Source organism: Schistocerca serialis, chromosome 9, assembly GCF_023864345.2.
Source record: "Schistocerca serialis cubense isolate TAMUIC-IGC-003099 chromosome 9, iqSchSeri2.2, whole genome shotgun sequence".
Classification (NCBI taxonomy): domain Eukaryota; kingdom Metazoa; phylum Arthropoda; class Insecta; order Orthoptera; family Acrididae; genus Schistocerca; species Schistocerca serialis.
In genome coordinates, this window is record NC_064646.1 from 490,661,492 (window position 1) to 490,677,952 (window position 16,461).

At 45.8% G+C, this 16,461-nt stretch overlaps 1 protein-coding gene across 1 annotated transcript in view; it reads right to left on the bottom strand.

Moving 5' to 3' along the window:
* The window catches only part of LOC126418520 (cytochrome P450 6k1-like), a 77,483-nt gene that overhangs the window by 6,666 nt on the left and 54,356 nt on the right, over positions 1 to 16,461 (bottom strand). Inside the window, exons 6-7 of the mRNA XM_050085319.1 lie at positions 14,451 to 14,672; positions 845 to 1,096 (exon numbers count right to left, since the gene is read on the bottom strand). Of these exons, the coding sequence (XP_049941276.1) occupies positions 845 to 1,096; positions 14,451 to 14,672 (474 nt within the window). The remainder of the gene's footprint in view (positions 1 to 844; positions 1,097 to 14,450; positions 14,673 to 16,461) is intronic.

Sequence of the window (16,461 nt, forward strand, 5' to 3'; positions counted from 1 at the left end):
AGGTCTGTACACTCATTATAATACCTCGCGCATTCAGTTATCACTGCGCGAGTGCGGTCTGCGAGGAGAAAAGGTTCTACGTTAGCAGCAATCTCATTGGCTGTGTTACATATTAATATGCAGATCGGCGGAAGCAGAATTTGGTCCGTCTCTAAGGCAGCGCCATCTCGTAGTGCGGAGACGGACGAGCGCTGTGCCTGTGCTGTTGTGCTTAGCGTGGCGCGCTCTAGTGGGAAAGTTGTGTATGCGCTGACTATGCGGAACTATGTACACAACAGTTTGCTACGTAACAGAGACGCGTATATTCTCACGCTAAAACTTGCAGCTGGTGTGGCCCTTTTAGTGTTATTGTAAGATCTATACTGTTCTTCTGGAAGGCTCTATCATTTAACATGGGCTTGGGGGGTGGTCTTGACGGTCGGCGGGTGATGTGGGTGTCCCTTCTCGTAAGGCCTTCTAGCTTACACGACTCTGCTCTCGGCTTCTGTTCTCGTTTCTCCCCTCGGAACTGCGTCTGTTTCACGGTGGGAAGGTATGACATGGATTTAGGTGTTCTTGTCTTAGTCTGTGGTATTCCATTTGCTCACTCGTTGATCGTATTACTTTGGTTAATTTAATGTCAGGATTTATTCGGAGCTATGTCACATACTGCCGGATTTGCTATCATGTCAGGGTTTTCATGGAAGGTGTTGGAATTGCCTGACACCTTTCAACCTAACAAACTGCACTTAATTGTAGAGTAGACTTTTTCGACCACGTTTCGTTGCCTACTCTACTCCGGCTTCTGACTATAGTTGTATACCTATATTAATGTGTATCACGAACAGCAGTAGCCAATACAAACCTATGCAGATGTGAGGCCCGTCGCCGAATGGCAGGTACACGTAGGGGTGCCTCTTGGCCTTCTGCTCCTCGGAGAACCTCTCGGGGTCGTAGCGCTCTGGATCAGGAAAGTGCTCCGGGTCGTAGTGAAGGCCGAACAGGCTGATGACGACTGCCGTTCCTTTGTCCACGACGACGTCGCTGTCCGGGATCTTGTAGGGCTCCACGCAGTCGCGGTTCAGGAAAGGCAGCGGAGGATACTTCCTGAGCGTCTCTGTCGGAAAGTGGGAAGAGCGGACTCAGTCTGAAGCTGCTGGAACACACCTCAGCTCACCACTGGCGTGGAAGCTCATAACTGTTGGAGGACTCAACTGGATCTGGTACAGTATGAACGACGATCCATAATTATTTATTTATTTACACGTCAAGTCCCGTAGGACCAAATTGAGGAGCAAATCTCCAAGATCATAAAACGTGTCAGTACATGAAATTACAACACAAAAGTAATAACAGATAAAAAAAATGTTTATGAACCCGAAAAAATTCAGTCAATAAGATTAAGTAAATGCAGTCAACAATACAATAAGAATCAGCTTAATATAAATGATTTGCCCTCTAGTATTAAAGGTAACTCTAAAATGTTTCTGTTTCCTGACGACACTAGCTTGGTAGCAAAGGATGTTGTGTGCAACATTGGCTCGGTTTCAAATAGTGCAGAACACGACCTAAGTTCATGGTTTGTAGAAAATAAACTAACGCGAGTCCTCCCTCGGGCATGGGTGTGTGTGTTTGTTCTTAGGATAATTTAGGTTAAATAGTGTGTAAGCTTAGGGACTGATAACGTTAGCAGCAGTTAAGTCCCATAAGATTTCACACACATTTGAACATTTAAGTAAGGGAGAACGGAGTACAGTAAGACTCAGTTTTTACAGTTTCTAACACACAATTCAGCAAAACCTGACGATTTAAATTCACAGAACGGGCATATGATTAGTGAAACTATAAAGTTCAAATTTCTAGGTGTAAGCTGTCGTGGAAAGCTCACGTTCAGGATCTTGTTCAAAGACGTAACACTGCCATTTTTACTATTCGAACGGTATCTGAAGTGAGTTATCCTTTTTACACGAAAATTACTCTACTTTACTTATCTTCATTCGCTTACGTAGTACGGTATTATATTTTGGGGTAATCTTCCCATTCTAAAATTATGTTTTTGCCTCAGAAACGGACGGTTCGGGCAATAAGTGGAGCAAGTTCACGAACCTCTTGTCGACCTCTGTTCACGAGTCTGGGTATTTTGACATTGGCCTCTCAATACGTATATTCCTTATTGTCGTTTCTTGTTACCAATATTAGTTTATTCCCAAGTATAAGCAGCTTTCACTCGGTTAATACTCGGCAGAAATCAGATCTGCATTTGGATCGGACTTCCTTAACTCTCGTGCAGAAAGGTGTGCAGTATACTGCTGCATCCATTTTCAATAAGCTGCCACTCGAATTCAAAAATCTTAGCAGTAATCCACGCGCTTTCAAATCGAAACTGAAGAGTTTCCTCATGGGTCACTCCTTTTATTCTGTCGAGGAGTTCCTTGAAAAATTAAGCTGATTCTTATTGTATTGTAGATTGCATTTACTTAATCTTATGGACTGACTTTTTTCGGGTTCATAAACGTTTATTTTCATCTGTTATTACTTTTATGATGTAATTTCATGTACTGACACGTTCCATGACCTTGGAGATCTGCTCCTCAATTTGGCCCTACGGAACTTGACGAGTAAATAAATAAATCCGTAATTATGATTGTAAACGTTCAGAATGCTATATACATAATAATCTATTCCACAAGATATTAATAGACATTTTCATGAACACGACCACAAAGCTGTTGGAATACCCATTATTCCGCAACTACTTTAATTAAATTTACATCATTATCCGGTAGACTTTCGAGTTTATAATGACATATATCAAACGTACATTTTTTTAAAAAATATGATACATATCTACTTAATGATGAAAAAAAGCTAGTTGCAGCATATAGCGTGATGATGCGTCAGTCGATCAGAACATGTGGTGGTGGCATACTCTGTTCGTCCTACACGGTGAGAATATTTTTTTAAATGAAACTGAGTTTTGTAATTACTGGAGCTAAAGTTAACGTTAATCATTGGAAAAATTTCGTTTCTGAAATGCAGGTCCCGTGTCGCTTACAGAAAATAATCATCAAAGCTCGCAAAAGAACTGTCACGCACCAGACAGAAACTTAAAGCACCACTCGTTATCAGCTTAAATAACTGAAGTTTCTTTTAAGTGACCTTGCTTACATATCTCAGTGATAGCGTGTTAAATCACAAACGCAAACACCAGGAATTACCTTTCGCTCGTATTTTTATTTTCACATACCAATTACCATATTTGAAATGGATAAGTAGTTAAGTCAGAATTTCAATGCATAATGAGCCACGGAATAGGTAATGAGCCAAGTTAATGTGGCAAAGAAGTAATGAGGTTTTTTACCTCCTGCAGATTCTGCAGTCTGTTTTCATCAGTTCATGAAAACAGATAGTGGCTAATAATTATCGGCAAAACAGTAAAGGGAGTTGTCATGACGTCACAAACTTGAAGGCTATGTCTGCTACGTCAGTTGCCCCAAACATTAGCTTTTGGTCGTAATATTTTGGTGAAAAGTGTCAGCTTTCGTCATTTGCGAGTGTACCAAAAATTCTGATTATAATATAAAGTGTAAAGCAATCACATATAATTCGTAATTGGACTCATTCAAGCGATATTATTCTTTTATATACATCAATTCTGGTGGCGCTATTTACTTACTGTACTGGTTTCATTCCTGGAATTCGATTTTAATCTTTCTATCAGCCCAAAACTAAAAGCTCTCTGGGTGAACGCTTTGAGAAGAGAAGACTGGGAACTGACAAAACATAGCAAAATATTCTCAGTAGTTTTCGGGAAGAGGACCTAGACCGAATATCAGTTTCGTCGTTTTATATTAAGGAAAATGGTGCGCCGGCCGGGGTGGCCGAGCGGCTCTAGGCGCTACAGTCTGGAACCGCGCGACCGCTACGGTCGCAGGTTCGAATTCTGCCTCGAGCGTGGGTGTGCGTGATGTCCTAAGATTAGTTAGGTTTAAGTAGTTCTAAGTTCTAGGGGACTGATTACCTCAGAAGTTAAGTCCCGTAGTGCTCAGAACCATTTGAACCGTTTTTTTTAAAAACGGTCCGTTATGAAAATAACCATGTCACGTTCCACACTCCTCTTCTTGTTTATTCGAAACGTATACCACAAATAAAGTTACATTAACGAAACTAAATGCGTCTTATTACTGTACGAAAATTGCGTGTGAGGCCAGAAACACGTCTGAAAATGCCATCCTGACACGTATGCCACTTTTCTTCCACGTGACTTCCCCGTAAGGCCGTAGCGCGTTCACGACAAGTGTGGCCACAACTTCAAACGGCAGTTCGAAGATTCATGTGTTCCGAACGCCGAGTCCTGCATGGTCGACAGTCACTACACCTACGTTGCCGTCCGAGTGGTGGAAGCGATATCCATCGGTGGAACGTCGAAGAAGTCGTTCGCACGCTGCTTCATCTATAAGTTTCAGGTAAACTGTACTGGAGATGATTAAACAATGTATACCGATAAGTTCCTGTAGATCGATGTGCATGGTTTCACGCAGGAAATGCTCTACTTTGTATGCCTTAGGTCGTCAATACTGGGCATCGAACGTTACTTTAATCGTAGCCTTTCTATAAGAAAGCGCCATCGTCATTCTAGGTGGTCTGTTTACACTTCAATACCACTGCCCGCGCGAGTAAACAACGGCCCGCTTGCGGAGCCCCGCACAGAGGCTCGCGTGCGTCCGCTTCACAACACGGCTGAGAACCGACTGCGTCCATGTGAGCCACCGAGGACACAGATATGTGGTGTCACCGCCGGACACCACACTTGCTAGGTGGTAGCCTTTAAATCGGCCGCGGTCCGCTAGTATACGTCGGACCCGCGTGTCGCCACTATCAGTGATTGCAGACCGAGCGCCGCCACACGGCAGGTCCAGAGAGACTTCCTAGCACTCGCCCCAGTTGTACAGCTGACTTTGCTAGCGATGGTTCACTGACAAATTACGCTCTCATTAGCCGAGACGATAGTTAGCATAGCCTTCAGCTACGTCATTTGCTACGACCTAGCAAGGCGCCATTATCAATTGCTATTTATCTTGTGATGCATGTACCGTCAGACCGATGTTCACCAATTATGGATTAAAGTTAAGTATCCCTGAAGCTACGTACTATTTTTGCTACTATAACAACCGTGTCCTGTTCCAGACCTCACGCCAGCCTGCGTGAGCTAAACGCGTGCCTTTCGGCTTCCTCCAAACCCCGTGGATTGGCTCCTGCCAATCCACAACATATGGCGACGAGAATTTTGCGTTCGTATTGATATTCCTGATTTACTTGTGTCATGGCTTCGCCACAATCTCCAGATGTACTGTCCGAATTTTATCGCTTACAGAACCAGCAGACGCAGGCCTTATTGGATGCCCTTGGACAGCTCGTCCAGGGTCAACGTGCGATGCAAAACGATGCGGCAGCCACCGCTCCACCGCTCACGCAGCCACAACACGCAGTTGCACCACCTTTTCGTCCTTTTGATGCGGCACTGGAAAGCTGGACGGAGTGGTCACGCCAATTTGGATTCCATCTCGCCGCCTACAGAATTCAAGGTAATGAGCGGCAGCCTTTTCTCCTTTCCGCCATAGGCGTCCAGACGTACTGTGTGATAGTGAAATTATTTCCCCGACGCGACGTCGCAACTCTGCCCTACGACGAGATTTTGTCTGCATTAGATGCATATTTCAAAGAATCAGTCAATGTAGTTGCAAAAAGGTATACGTTCTTTCGTACAAAACGTACGGCCGGTCAGATTAATAGGGAGTGGGTTGCAACTTTGAAAGGCCTTACTAGGGATTGTGCTTTTGAGTGTCTAAGTGTGACTCGCTTATTCAGATACTATGGTGCGAGATGCAATTGCACAGAACGTTTCTGATGTTCGTAGAAGGAAATAGATTTTGAAACTAGTCAGTCCCTCCCTTCAACAAGTGATGGACATATTGGATCGGCAGGACACACTTGACTTTGCTCAGGAATCATTTGAAACTTCGCCACCTGTGTGTCAGGTTACCCAGCCTGCCAGGCGTGCTGCACGGAACAGTAAACAGCCCTCGCGCCCGTCCGCGCAGCTGCTGCCAAGCTCTCCGCCATGTGTGCTGCGCAAGCAAGCAAATGCAGTGCTAAAATCATGCCCGCGGTGTGCTACTAGACATTCGCGTGAGAATTGTCCGTCACGCCAGGCTATTTTCTTTCTCTGTAATAAAAAAGGACATGTTCAGAGTGTTTGCCAGAAAAAGCTCAGATCGGACACTCACAACCATTCCAGGCCCTTTGCTTCGCGCCGGAATTGGAATCGAACCAAGAATACTCAGGCTCGTGAACCTTCGCCCATGGAAATTCATGTAGTTCATTCCACTCCGCCCAGTGCCACTCTCTCTAACAGTGACTGTGCTCGTCCCACAAATAGTGTGCGTCGACATCGCCGGAAATCCCGTCAAGTCGCAAGTGATTCTGTACCAGTGTCAGTTCGCGTAGCACGAGACAGTCGCTCTTGTCGTCAGCAGGACAATAAACTTTTTGTGGATTTGGACATTAACGGCAAAGTGATACCGTTCTAGCTAGATACCGGAGCTGCAGTTTCACTAATCAATCAAGACACGTACAAACAGCTGGGCACACCTCCGTTGCGTGCCGCAAATGTTAAGCTCAGTTGTTATTCAGGACAAGCAATCCCTGTGTTAGGACAGTGCAGCCTTCTTGCAACATACAAGGGACAAACAAAACTTGTGTCATTTTACGTTCTTCGTTCTTCTTCTACTGTGAACTTGTTTGGTTTAGATTTATTTCAGTTGTTTAACTTGTCTATAGTCAATTAGACAAGGGCATCACCCTTAGTAATTTTGCCTATCAGTGAACCAGACTGTGCCTTCAGACAGTGTTTCTCGCCTATGTGAAGAATTTGCAGACATTTTTGCACCGGGCCTTGGTTGCGCTGAGAACTATAAAGCACATTTGGAACTGAAAGTAAACGCGCAACCGAAATTTTTCAGAGCGCACAATGTTCCCCACGCATTGCATGATGAGGTCGCAAGAACATTAAACGATTTGGAATCACAAGGTGTGATTGAATGTGTGCAGGCTTCTCTCTGGGCATCACCCTTAGTAATTTTGCCAAAACCTTCTGGCAAATTGAGACTTTGTGTGGACTTCAAGGCAACAGTGAATCCACAACTAGTGATTGCAACTTTTCCCTTACCCCGCCCGGAAGATCTTTTTGACAAACTGTGTCCAGGTAAATATTTTTCGAAGTTGGACCTAGCAGATGCGTACTTGCAAATACCGGTGGACGAAGAATCCCAGCGCGTTTTGGTGGTTAACACGCATCTTGGCTTGTATCGATTCAAACGACTGCCATTCGGGTGTGCCTCCGCCCCTGCATTGTTTCAGCAATATCTGCAAACTGTTTGTGCGTCGGTCCCTACTGCAGCAAATCATCTGGACGATATTGTGATCTCCGGAACGACGGAAGGAGAACATTTAGCCAATCTCAGAACATTATTTCAGGTCTTGCGACAAAATGGTCTTCGCTTGCGGAAGGACAAATGTGTGTTTTTTGCTCGTGACTTATCCTACCTGGGACATGTACTCAATGCCTAAGGCATACATCCGAGTCCCGAGCACCTCCGTGCCATACAAGACTTGCCTTCGCCGCAGAATATGAAGCAGCTACAGAGTGTGCTGGGAAAAATCAATTATTATCATCGCTATGTGCGCCACGCCTCTTCCATTTCAGCTCCACTTCATCGCTTACGCCGTAAAGGTGTTCCGTTCGTCTGGACGACGGAATGCGAACGCGCCTTTCGCCAGTTGAAATCGGCGTTGCTTTCCAATACTTGCCTTACGCCATTCGATCCCCAGAAACCCCTTTTGTTGATGGTAGATGCATCGAATTTCGGGATCGGTGCTGTGCTTGCGCACAAAGATGGATCACATGATCGCCCTATTGCCTTTGCGTCCAAATTGCTCTCCTCTGCGCAAAGAAATTATTCACAGATCGAGAAAGAAGCATTGGCTCTCGTATTTGGTGTTACTAAGTTTCATGATTTCTTGTATGGTCGTCACTTTACCATCATCACGGACCACAAACCTCTGACATCGCTTTTTCATCCAAACAAGCCTGTACCTCCACGTACAGCGCAGAAATTCATTCGCTGGTCTATTTTCCTCTCACAGTACCGCTACGATATCTTGTATTGGTCCACTGCTAAGCACGGAAACGCCGATGCGTTGTCCCGTTTGCCTGTTGCTGAGGATAGAGCATTCCATTCTTCCGAACTTGCTTGCATGTTCATTGACTCGGAAACCGATGACGTGGTCGAATCGTTTCCGATTGATTTTCGTCGTGTAGCTACGGCCACAGCTGCTGACCCTGTCCTTGCTACCGTTTTGCGTTTTGTTGCTACGCAATGGCCCTTGTCAAAGTCACGGATCGAGGATCCGTTGGTTCGCCGAGTTTTTACTCACAAGGAGAGACTTTTTGTTCGACGTGGTGTTTTGCTGTTGCGTTCCGATAATGATCAGTCCCGGGTCGTGGTCCCACGTTCGTTACAGTCCTCTGTCTTACGGCTTCTCCACCAAGGACATTGGGGTATAGTGCGAACGAAACAACTTGCTCGTCAGCACTGTACTTGGTTCGGAATCGATGCTGCGATTATGAATATGTGCTCTTCTTGCATGGCGTGTGCCGAACAACAATCCACACCGCCGCGGCAATTCTTTGCATGGCCGAAAGCCACTTCCCCTTGGCAACGCTTGCACATCGATTTTGCTGGTCCATTCTGGAATGCTCGATGGTTGGTTCTGGTCGATTTCTTCAGTAATTTTCCTTTTGTTGTCCGGATGTCTTCCACGACATCCACTGCCACCATCCAAGCGTTATCCACTATCTTTTGCATTGAAGGTCTTCCACAGACTATTGTTTCCGACAATGGCCCACAATTCATGTCCGCAGAATTTCAGTCATTCTGCAAGGCCAATGGTATTCAACATCTGACATCCGCGCCGTTTTCGCCTCAGTCAAACAGCCGCATAACGATTGGTCCGGACTTTCAAGTCACAGATGTTGAAGTTAAAAGAGTCGCATTCTCGGGAGGACGCGTTATTGCTCTTTTTGTCCTCGTATCGCTCTCAGCCCCGAGATGGTCGCTCACCGGCTGATTTGCTCCACGGTCGTCCTCATCGAACCTTGATGTCTTTGCTACATCCGCCGCATCAGGTTCCTGTGCAGCGGCAGACACCTGCTTTTGCTCCGGGCGACGTTGTATACTATCGCAACTATCGAGGTTCACGGCGTTGGCTCGCAGGGCGCATTCTTCGCTGCCTCGGCCGCGCTATGTATCTGGTTTTGGGGGCCTCTGGTGAGGTGCGTCGGCATCTCAATCAGGTGCGCCTCTGTCGTCGCACGGGTTCTGCCGCTCCCCGTCTGCTTTCAGCGACGGTGCCGTCCGGTCAGCGCCCTGGGGACCCATCTACTGGCTCGCCTCAGCCCCAGGTGTTACCGACGCTGCCTTCCATTTTGCCCCATGGCGACGCGCCGCCGCCTGTTCTCCCGCCGGCGACGCCCGCCGTGGACGCGTCGCTGCAACCGCTGGGCGCCTCCCTGGGTCACGCGCCGCCGATCGCTTCCCATGACCCATTGTCCTCCGCCATGGTCTTCTTGGCCGCTCCGGACCACATGACGTCTTCGCCCGTCGGGTGCCCCGACCCGATGGAGGTCGACCCTTCGGCCCCTCCTGTCTCTCTACGGGCGCATACACCGCATGTTGGCGTGCACCCTGGACTAGGTTTTCAGGCGTTTCCTAGCTCCCCTCGGACCGAATGGCAGAGTGCGGGTGGCACAGCCTCGCCTGTTGTCAGGCTCCCCACCTCGTCGCATACGTCAACATGGGGTCCTCCCCACGGCGGGCGGAAGCCTTATAACACAACCGTACGCCGATTTGCGGGGGAGGAATGTGGTGTCACCGCCAGACACCACACTTGCTAGGTGGTAGCCTTTAAATCGGCCGCGGTCCGCTAGTATACGTCGGACCCGCGTGTCGCCACTATCAGTGATTGCAGACCGAGCGCCGCCACACGGCAGGTCTAGAGAGACTTCCTAGCACTCGCCCCAGTTGTACAGCTGACTTTGCTAGCGATGGTTCACTGACAAATTACGCTCTCATTAGCCGAGACGATAGTTAGCATAGCCTTCAGCTACGTCATTTGCTACGACCTAGCAAGGCGCCATTATCAATTGCTATTTATCTTGTGATGCATGTACCGTCAGACCGATGTTCACCAATTATGGATTAAAGTTAAGTATTCCAGAAGCTACGTACTATTTTTGCTACTATAACAACCGTGTCCTGTTCCAGACCTCACGCCAGCCTGCGTGAGCTAAACGCGTGCCTTTCGGCTTCCTCCAAACCCCGTGGAATTGGCTCCTGCCAATCCACAACAAGATGAATAGCGCGACTGCAGCGACTTATCCCTTGCACGCTTCCCGTGACACCCACATTCCCAACTGTCCACGATCTACATACGTAATGCACCTAATACCCACTGGTTGCCCGATCTCTTACAAGAATCGTCACTTTAGTGTGCGCGAGTAATGAGTGGATGGGCAAATATTCATTAGGTACATTACGTTATGTAGACTGTAGACAGTTGGGAATGTGGGTCTCACGGGAAGCATGCAAGGGATAAGTCCGTGCAGTCGCGGTATTCATCTGTGTCCTCGGTGGCTCAGATGGACGCCGGCTCGGTAGCTCAGCGTGTTCGGTCAGATGGTTAAACTACCCTATGTAAAAAAAAAAACTGAGTTAACAGATCAGCGGTGAACCTGAACGGGTGTCATCGGAGGTCCGCCACGAACAAATTCAGCGGACAATGTAGAACAAAATGAGATCAAAAAAAAAAAAACACACACATGGATAGAGAGTGTGCCATGTAAGCAGGAGATCCAGGGTTCGAGTCCCGGTCGGTGTACACATTTTCAGCTGTCCCCATCGAGGTATATCAACAACACCTGTCGGCAGCTGAGGGTTTCAATTAATTATCAAAACAATTTCAGATTAATTTCGATCAATTTATGGCATTTAATCTTTGGTATTACTGGACAGTGTACGATACGCAACTGAAATTTTCCGTTAGTGTGTTGTCTTCAATACTGGAGGAACTACCTATTGAAAGTCACTGCTATTCACCTTAATATAATAATACGATATGCGGTCACTGCTATTCACCTTAATATAATAATACGATATAACGGAAAGGTGTTTTAAGAGCTATATTGACGTCTACACAAACAGCTGCCGTTTGTGTACTTTCAATTCCCTTGAACCTGAATTTCTGCCTTCCTTCACATTATTATTGTTGTGGTCTTCAGTCCAAAGAATGGTTTGATGCAGCTCTCCATGCTACTCCATCCTGTGCAAGCCTCTTCCTCCCCGAGTGACTACTGCAACCTATAGCCTTCAGAATCTACGTCGTGTCCTCATCTCTCGGTTTCCCTCTACGATTTTTACCCTCCACGCTTCCCTCCAGTACTAAATCGGTGATCCGTTGACGCCTCAGAATATGTCCTACCAACCGATCCCTTCATCTAGTCAAGTTGTACCACAAACTCACCTTCTCCCCAATTCTATTCAACGCCTCCTCATTAGTTATGTGATTTACCCATGTACAGTATTCTTCTGTTGCACCACATTTCAAAAGTTTCTATTCTCTTTTTGCCTAAACTGTTTATCGTCCATGTTTCACATCCATACATGGCTTCACTCCATACAAATACTTTCAGAAAATACTTCCTGACAGATCTATACTCGATGTTAACAAATTTTTCTTCTTCTGAAACGCTTTCCTTGCCATCGCCAGTCTACAATTTATACCCTCTCTACTTCGACCATCCTCATGCTGCCCAAATAGCAAACTTCATCTACAGCTTTAAGTGTCTCACTGGCTAATCTAATTATCTCAGCATCACCGGATTTAATTCGACTACGTTCCATTATCTTCGTTTTGCTTTTGTTGATGTTCATCTTACATCCTCCTTTCAAGACGCTGTCAATTCCATTCAACTAACTGCTCTTTTAAGTTCTTTGCTGTGTCTGACAGAATCACAACGTCATCGGCAAACCTCCAGGTTTTTATTTCTTCTCCCTGGAGTTTGATTCTGACTCCAAACTTTTCTTTGGTTTCCTTTACTATTTGTTCAGTATAGAGGTTGAACAACATCGGTGGTAGGCTACAACCCTCTGTGACTCCCTTCTCAACCAGTGTTCCCCTTTCGTGCCCCACGACTCTTATAACTGCCATCTGGTTTCTGTACAAAGTGTAAATAGCCGTTCGTTAGTTTCACATTGTAAGTAGTAATTCTTAAGAGTATTTTAGAAAAATCTTTTTTCTGTATTTTTTCTCTTATTGGGGCTGTGTCGTGTCTGCTAGTAACTGGGGTAGTTACATGAAGTCACAGCCGGCAGTTCCCGCACAGTGCAAGCTGCAGCTCATAGTTCAACACAACGCGACGTCATTCATCATGAATCCATGCTTTATACCCACGGCTCCACTTTTGCTGAGGTGCTGATGGCAGCCTGTGCGTGGGCCGTTCATTTCCATACCCGGCTGCTGCTAGCCTCCACCGAGTAGTGCGGGATGACCCCGAAAGCTGCAGGGACCTCATCTCTTGTTCTCACACGGCAGGCGCAGAGGCGAGGAGGCCACGACGTTCCTGGCGCACACTACGGAGATCCTCTCCTGTGGTGCTCAGACGTAGTCAGCTGAAACCTTGAAAGCAGGTACGCCTGCCCTACCCTCATCTGCCCGTGCAGTCCATCTGGATATTGCGCGATTAGACCAGTCGCCCATCGGAGACCCAAGATGCGGCTCCGATCAAGCACTGTCAGGTGCTGATAACGCCGCCTCATACAAGTGCGCAGCATCTCCGATCCTTTCAACATCTGACGCTGTTCACGCCCCTTACATACCCTACAAGACCAGGCAACAACACTAAACACGAACAACGCTAATTCAGTTTGCTGACCGTTTTATCTGCCCCAGGGAATTATTAACTCTATTCATTTACATACTCCTTGTCAATTTGTATGTGTACGAGTTTACACTGATGTTTGACAAAGTCTTCTGTGTTTTCTTTCTTCTTGGGCAGATAATATACGTTTTGACCCGCCAGGTTAACCGAGAGCGCTAATGCGCTGCTTCCTGGACTTGGGTAGGCGCGCCGGCCCCGGATCGGATCCCCCCGGCGGATTACCGACGTCGGCCAGTGTGCCGGCCAGCCTGGATGTGGTTTTTAGGCTGGATGTGGTTTTTAGGCGGTTTTCAACATCCCACTAGGTGAATACTGGGCTGTTCCCTACGTTCCGCCTCAGTTCCACGATTCGCAGGCATCTGAACACGTTCGCACTATTCCATGAATTACATTTGATGCAGACAGCTGGGGTACCCTAATTCCATCCTGGGGGGGGGGGGGTATTTGGTAGCGGCAGAAAGGGCATCCGGTCACCCCTTAAAATTAACCTTTCCAAATCCGTCCTGACCATGCCGACCCTGCGAAACCGCGGGTCAACGCACTAGCGAAAGAAAAGTATACATTCTCATTGCAGTATTCCTGAATGAGGTACCTAATATGAGATACATTTCCAAATATTCGCAAACTTACAGCATTTCCTTCGTTATCAGTACAAGTGTTTATTCATCTTCAGCTCCAGAAACGCATGTCTCGTTCCCCTCATTGACTACATCCTCAGGTTTTAGAATCTGGCAGAAGGGGCTACGTAACTCTTCCTGAGACTCCCTCCCTTGCAGCCCGTGAGCGTTTGTCAGTCTTTTCCTTCGTTCTTCACTTGCAATCTACTGGTCAATTTTAAATTCATCGCACATTTGGCAAGTCTCATTTTTGTGATATGGAAAGACAAACTAAAATATTTATTAAAAGTCGCCTGCAGGCCAGTTGCTTAACTGGCTGAATTTCTCTTTCCCAGAAAACACCCTGAATACACATCATTTCAATGTCAAGCAAAACACTGAAATTCCATATCTCATCTCACACCAGACGTAAATACTAATATAGAACTTGGAAACATCAATACGTAATGCTTGTTGTGTTTTTAATTACTTTTATCGTCTTCACAGTTAGCCCACTATAAACGCGAAACTCAAAGATACAATTCGCCTTATCCAACCAACACTCAGTGGTGATGCCCATGTTACTGAACGCAGAGGTATGATTTCTTAGAACTACACTAATATGTTAACGAAATTTCTTAACCATTTAACGGTGGAGTGATATATTCTCCAGAGCATCGACCATTTATTCCCCTCACGAATATCTGCCTTTGCTACAAAAAGTAATGACAAACTCAAAAATAGCAAAATGGTCGCCCCTTTTGGCTCAAGCTTGCATATGACATAATAAAATAAGCGGAAAAAGCTACGTAACTCACCGGAGACCACGTTGTCCAGGTAGGACATTTCCGCTATAGCGTCGTACGTAATGCAGCCACCATGGCGCTCCAGCACAGTGTCTATCTCCTGCTGCACATTTCTTTGGATGTCCTCGTGCAGCGCCAGCTCGTATAAGCTGGAGCTAATTGTAGTCGTCGAAGTCTCGAAGCCCGCGATGAAGAATCCAAAAGATTCTGCTGCTAGGTCGTCCATTGGAAAATCTGCAGTGACGAAAGATCGTTTTGATGTTAGTGGCAAAGACAAAAAACAACGGCCGTTTACTGAACCTACGAAGTGCACATTTTAGTTGATTGTCATAAACTGATACTGCTGTTGTTGTGCTCTTCATTCCAAAAACTGGTTTTATGCAGCTCTCCGTACTACTCTATAATGCGCGTGCCTCTTCGTCTCTGAATAACTACTGCAACCTTCATCCTTCTGAATCTGCTTACTGAATTCATCTGTTAGTCACCCTCTACGATTGTTAACCCCCTCCCTCCACACTTTCCTCCAATACTAAATTGGCGATCCCTTGATGTCTCAGAATGTGTCCTATGAACCCATCCCTTCTTCTAATCAGGTTGTGCCACAAATTTCTCTTTTCCCGAATTCTGCTTCGAATCCGTTCATTAATTACGTGATCTACCCACCTAATCTACACCACATTTCAAAAGCTTCTACTCCTTTCTTATCTAACCGCTTTATCGTCCATCTTTCACTTTCTTACACAACCACACTCCAGACAAAAACCTTCAAAAAAGACTTCCTAACACTTAAATCTATATTCGATGTTAACAAATTTCTCTTCTTCTTAAACGCTTTTCTCGCCATTGTCGCTCTGCATTCTATATCCTCTCTACTTCGACCATTTATTTTTTCACCCAAGTAGCAAAACTCACCTACTACTTTAAGAGTCTCGTTTCCTAATCTATTTCCCTCAGCACCATATGATTAATTCGACTACATTCCATTACACTTGTTTTGCTTTTGTTGCTGTTCATCTTATTTCCTCCTTTCAAGACACTGTCCATTCCGTTCAACACCTCTTCCACATCCTTTGCTGTCTCTGCAGAATTACGATGTCATCGGCAAACCTCAAAGTTTTCTTTTTCTTCTCTGGTTATTTTAATTCCTATACCAAATTTTTCTTTGGTTTCATTTACTGTTTGCATAAGGCACTGATTGAATAAAATCGGGGACAGGTTACAATCCTATCTCACGCCCTTCTCAACCACAGCTTCCCTTCCATGCCCACCGGTTCTTATAACCACCGTCTGGTTTCCGTACAAGTTATAAATAGCCTTTCGTTCCCTGTATTTTACCCCTGCTAATTTCGCACAACATTGTCAAAAGCTTTCTCTACGTCTAGTAAAGCTATCTTCTGAGAGAAGTTGTAGGCTATTTCGTCTGTCTCATACATCTTGCGCACCAAATGGAATAGTTTATGATAGCTGGCTCTCCCAAGGCTATCAGTAGATCTGACGGAATGTCCTCTAATCCAGCGACCATGTTCAGACTTAGATGTTCCAGTGCTCTGACAAGTTCTCCTTTTAGTATCATATCTAGGTCCTCTTCCCTTTCTACAATACCGCCCTCAAAGGTCTTGTCTTTTTACCTATTGGATCCTCTGCTGCCTTTATTATTTCATCTCTCAAAGCTACCCGTTCATCTTCTACTGTATACCTTTCCCCTGTTCTAGTCAACTGTTCCCTAATGCTCCCTCTGTAACTCTCCATAACCTCCCGCTGTTTCAACTTATCCAGGCCCCATCTCATTAATTTCCTACCTTTTCGTAATTTATTCAGTTTTAATCTACACTTCGTAACCAATAAATTGCTGTCAGAGTCCACATGTACCCCTGGAAATTTCTCACAATTTAAAATTTGGTCCCATAATCTCTGTCTTACCATTGTACACTCAATCTTTCCTTTGTCTCCATGTCTCTTCCAGATATGCAACCTTCTTTAGTGATTCTTAAACGAGTTGCTAGATTCTACCAGGCGGCTTCCT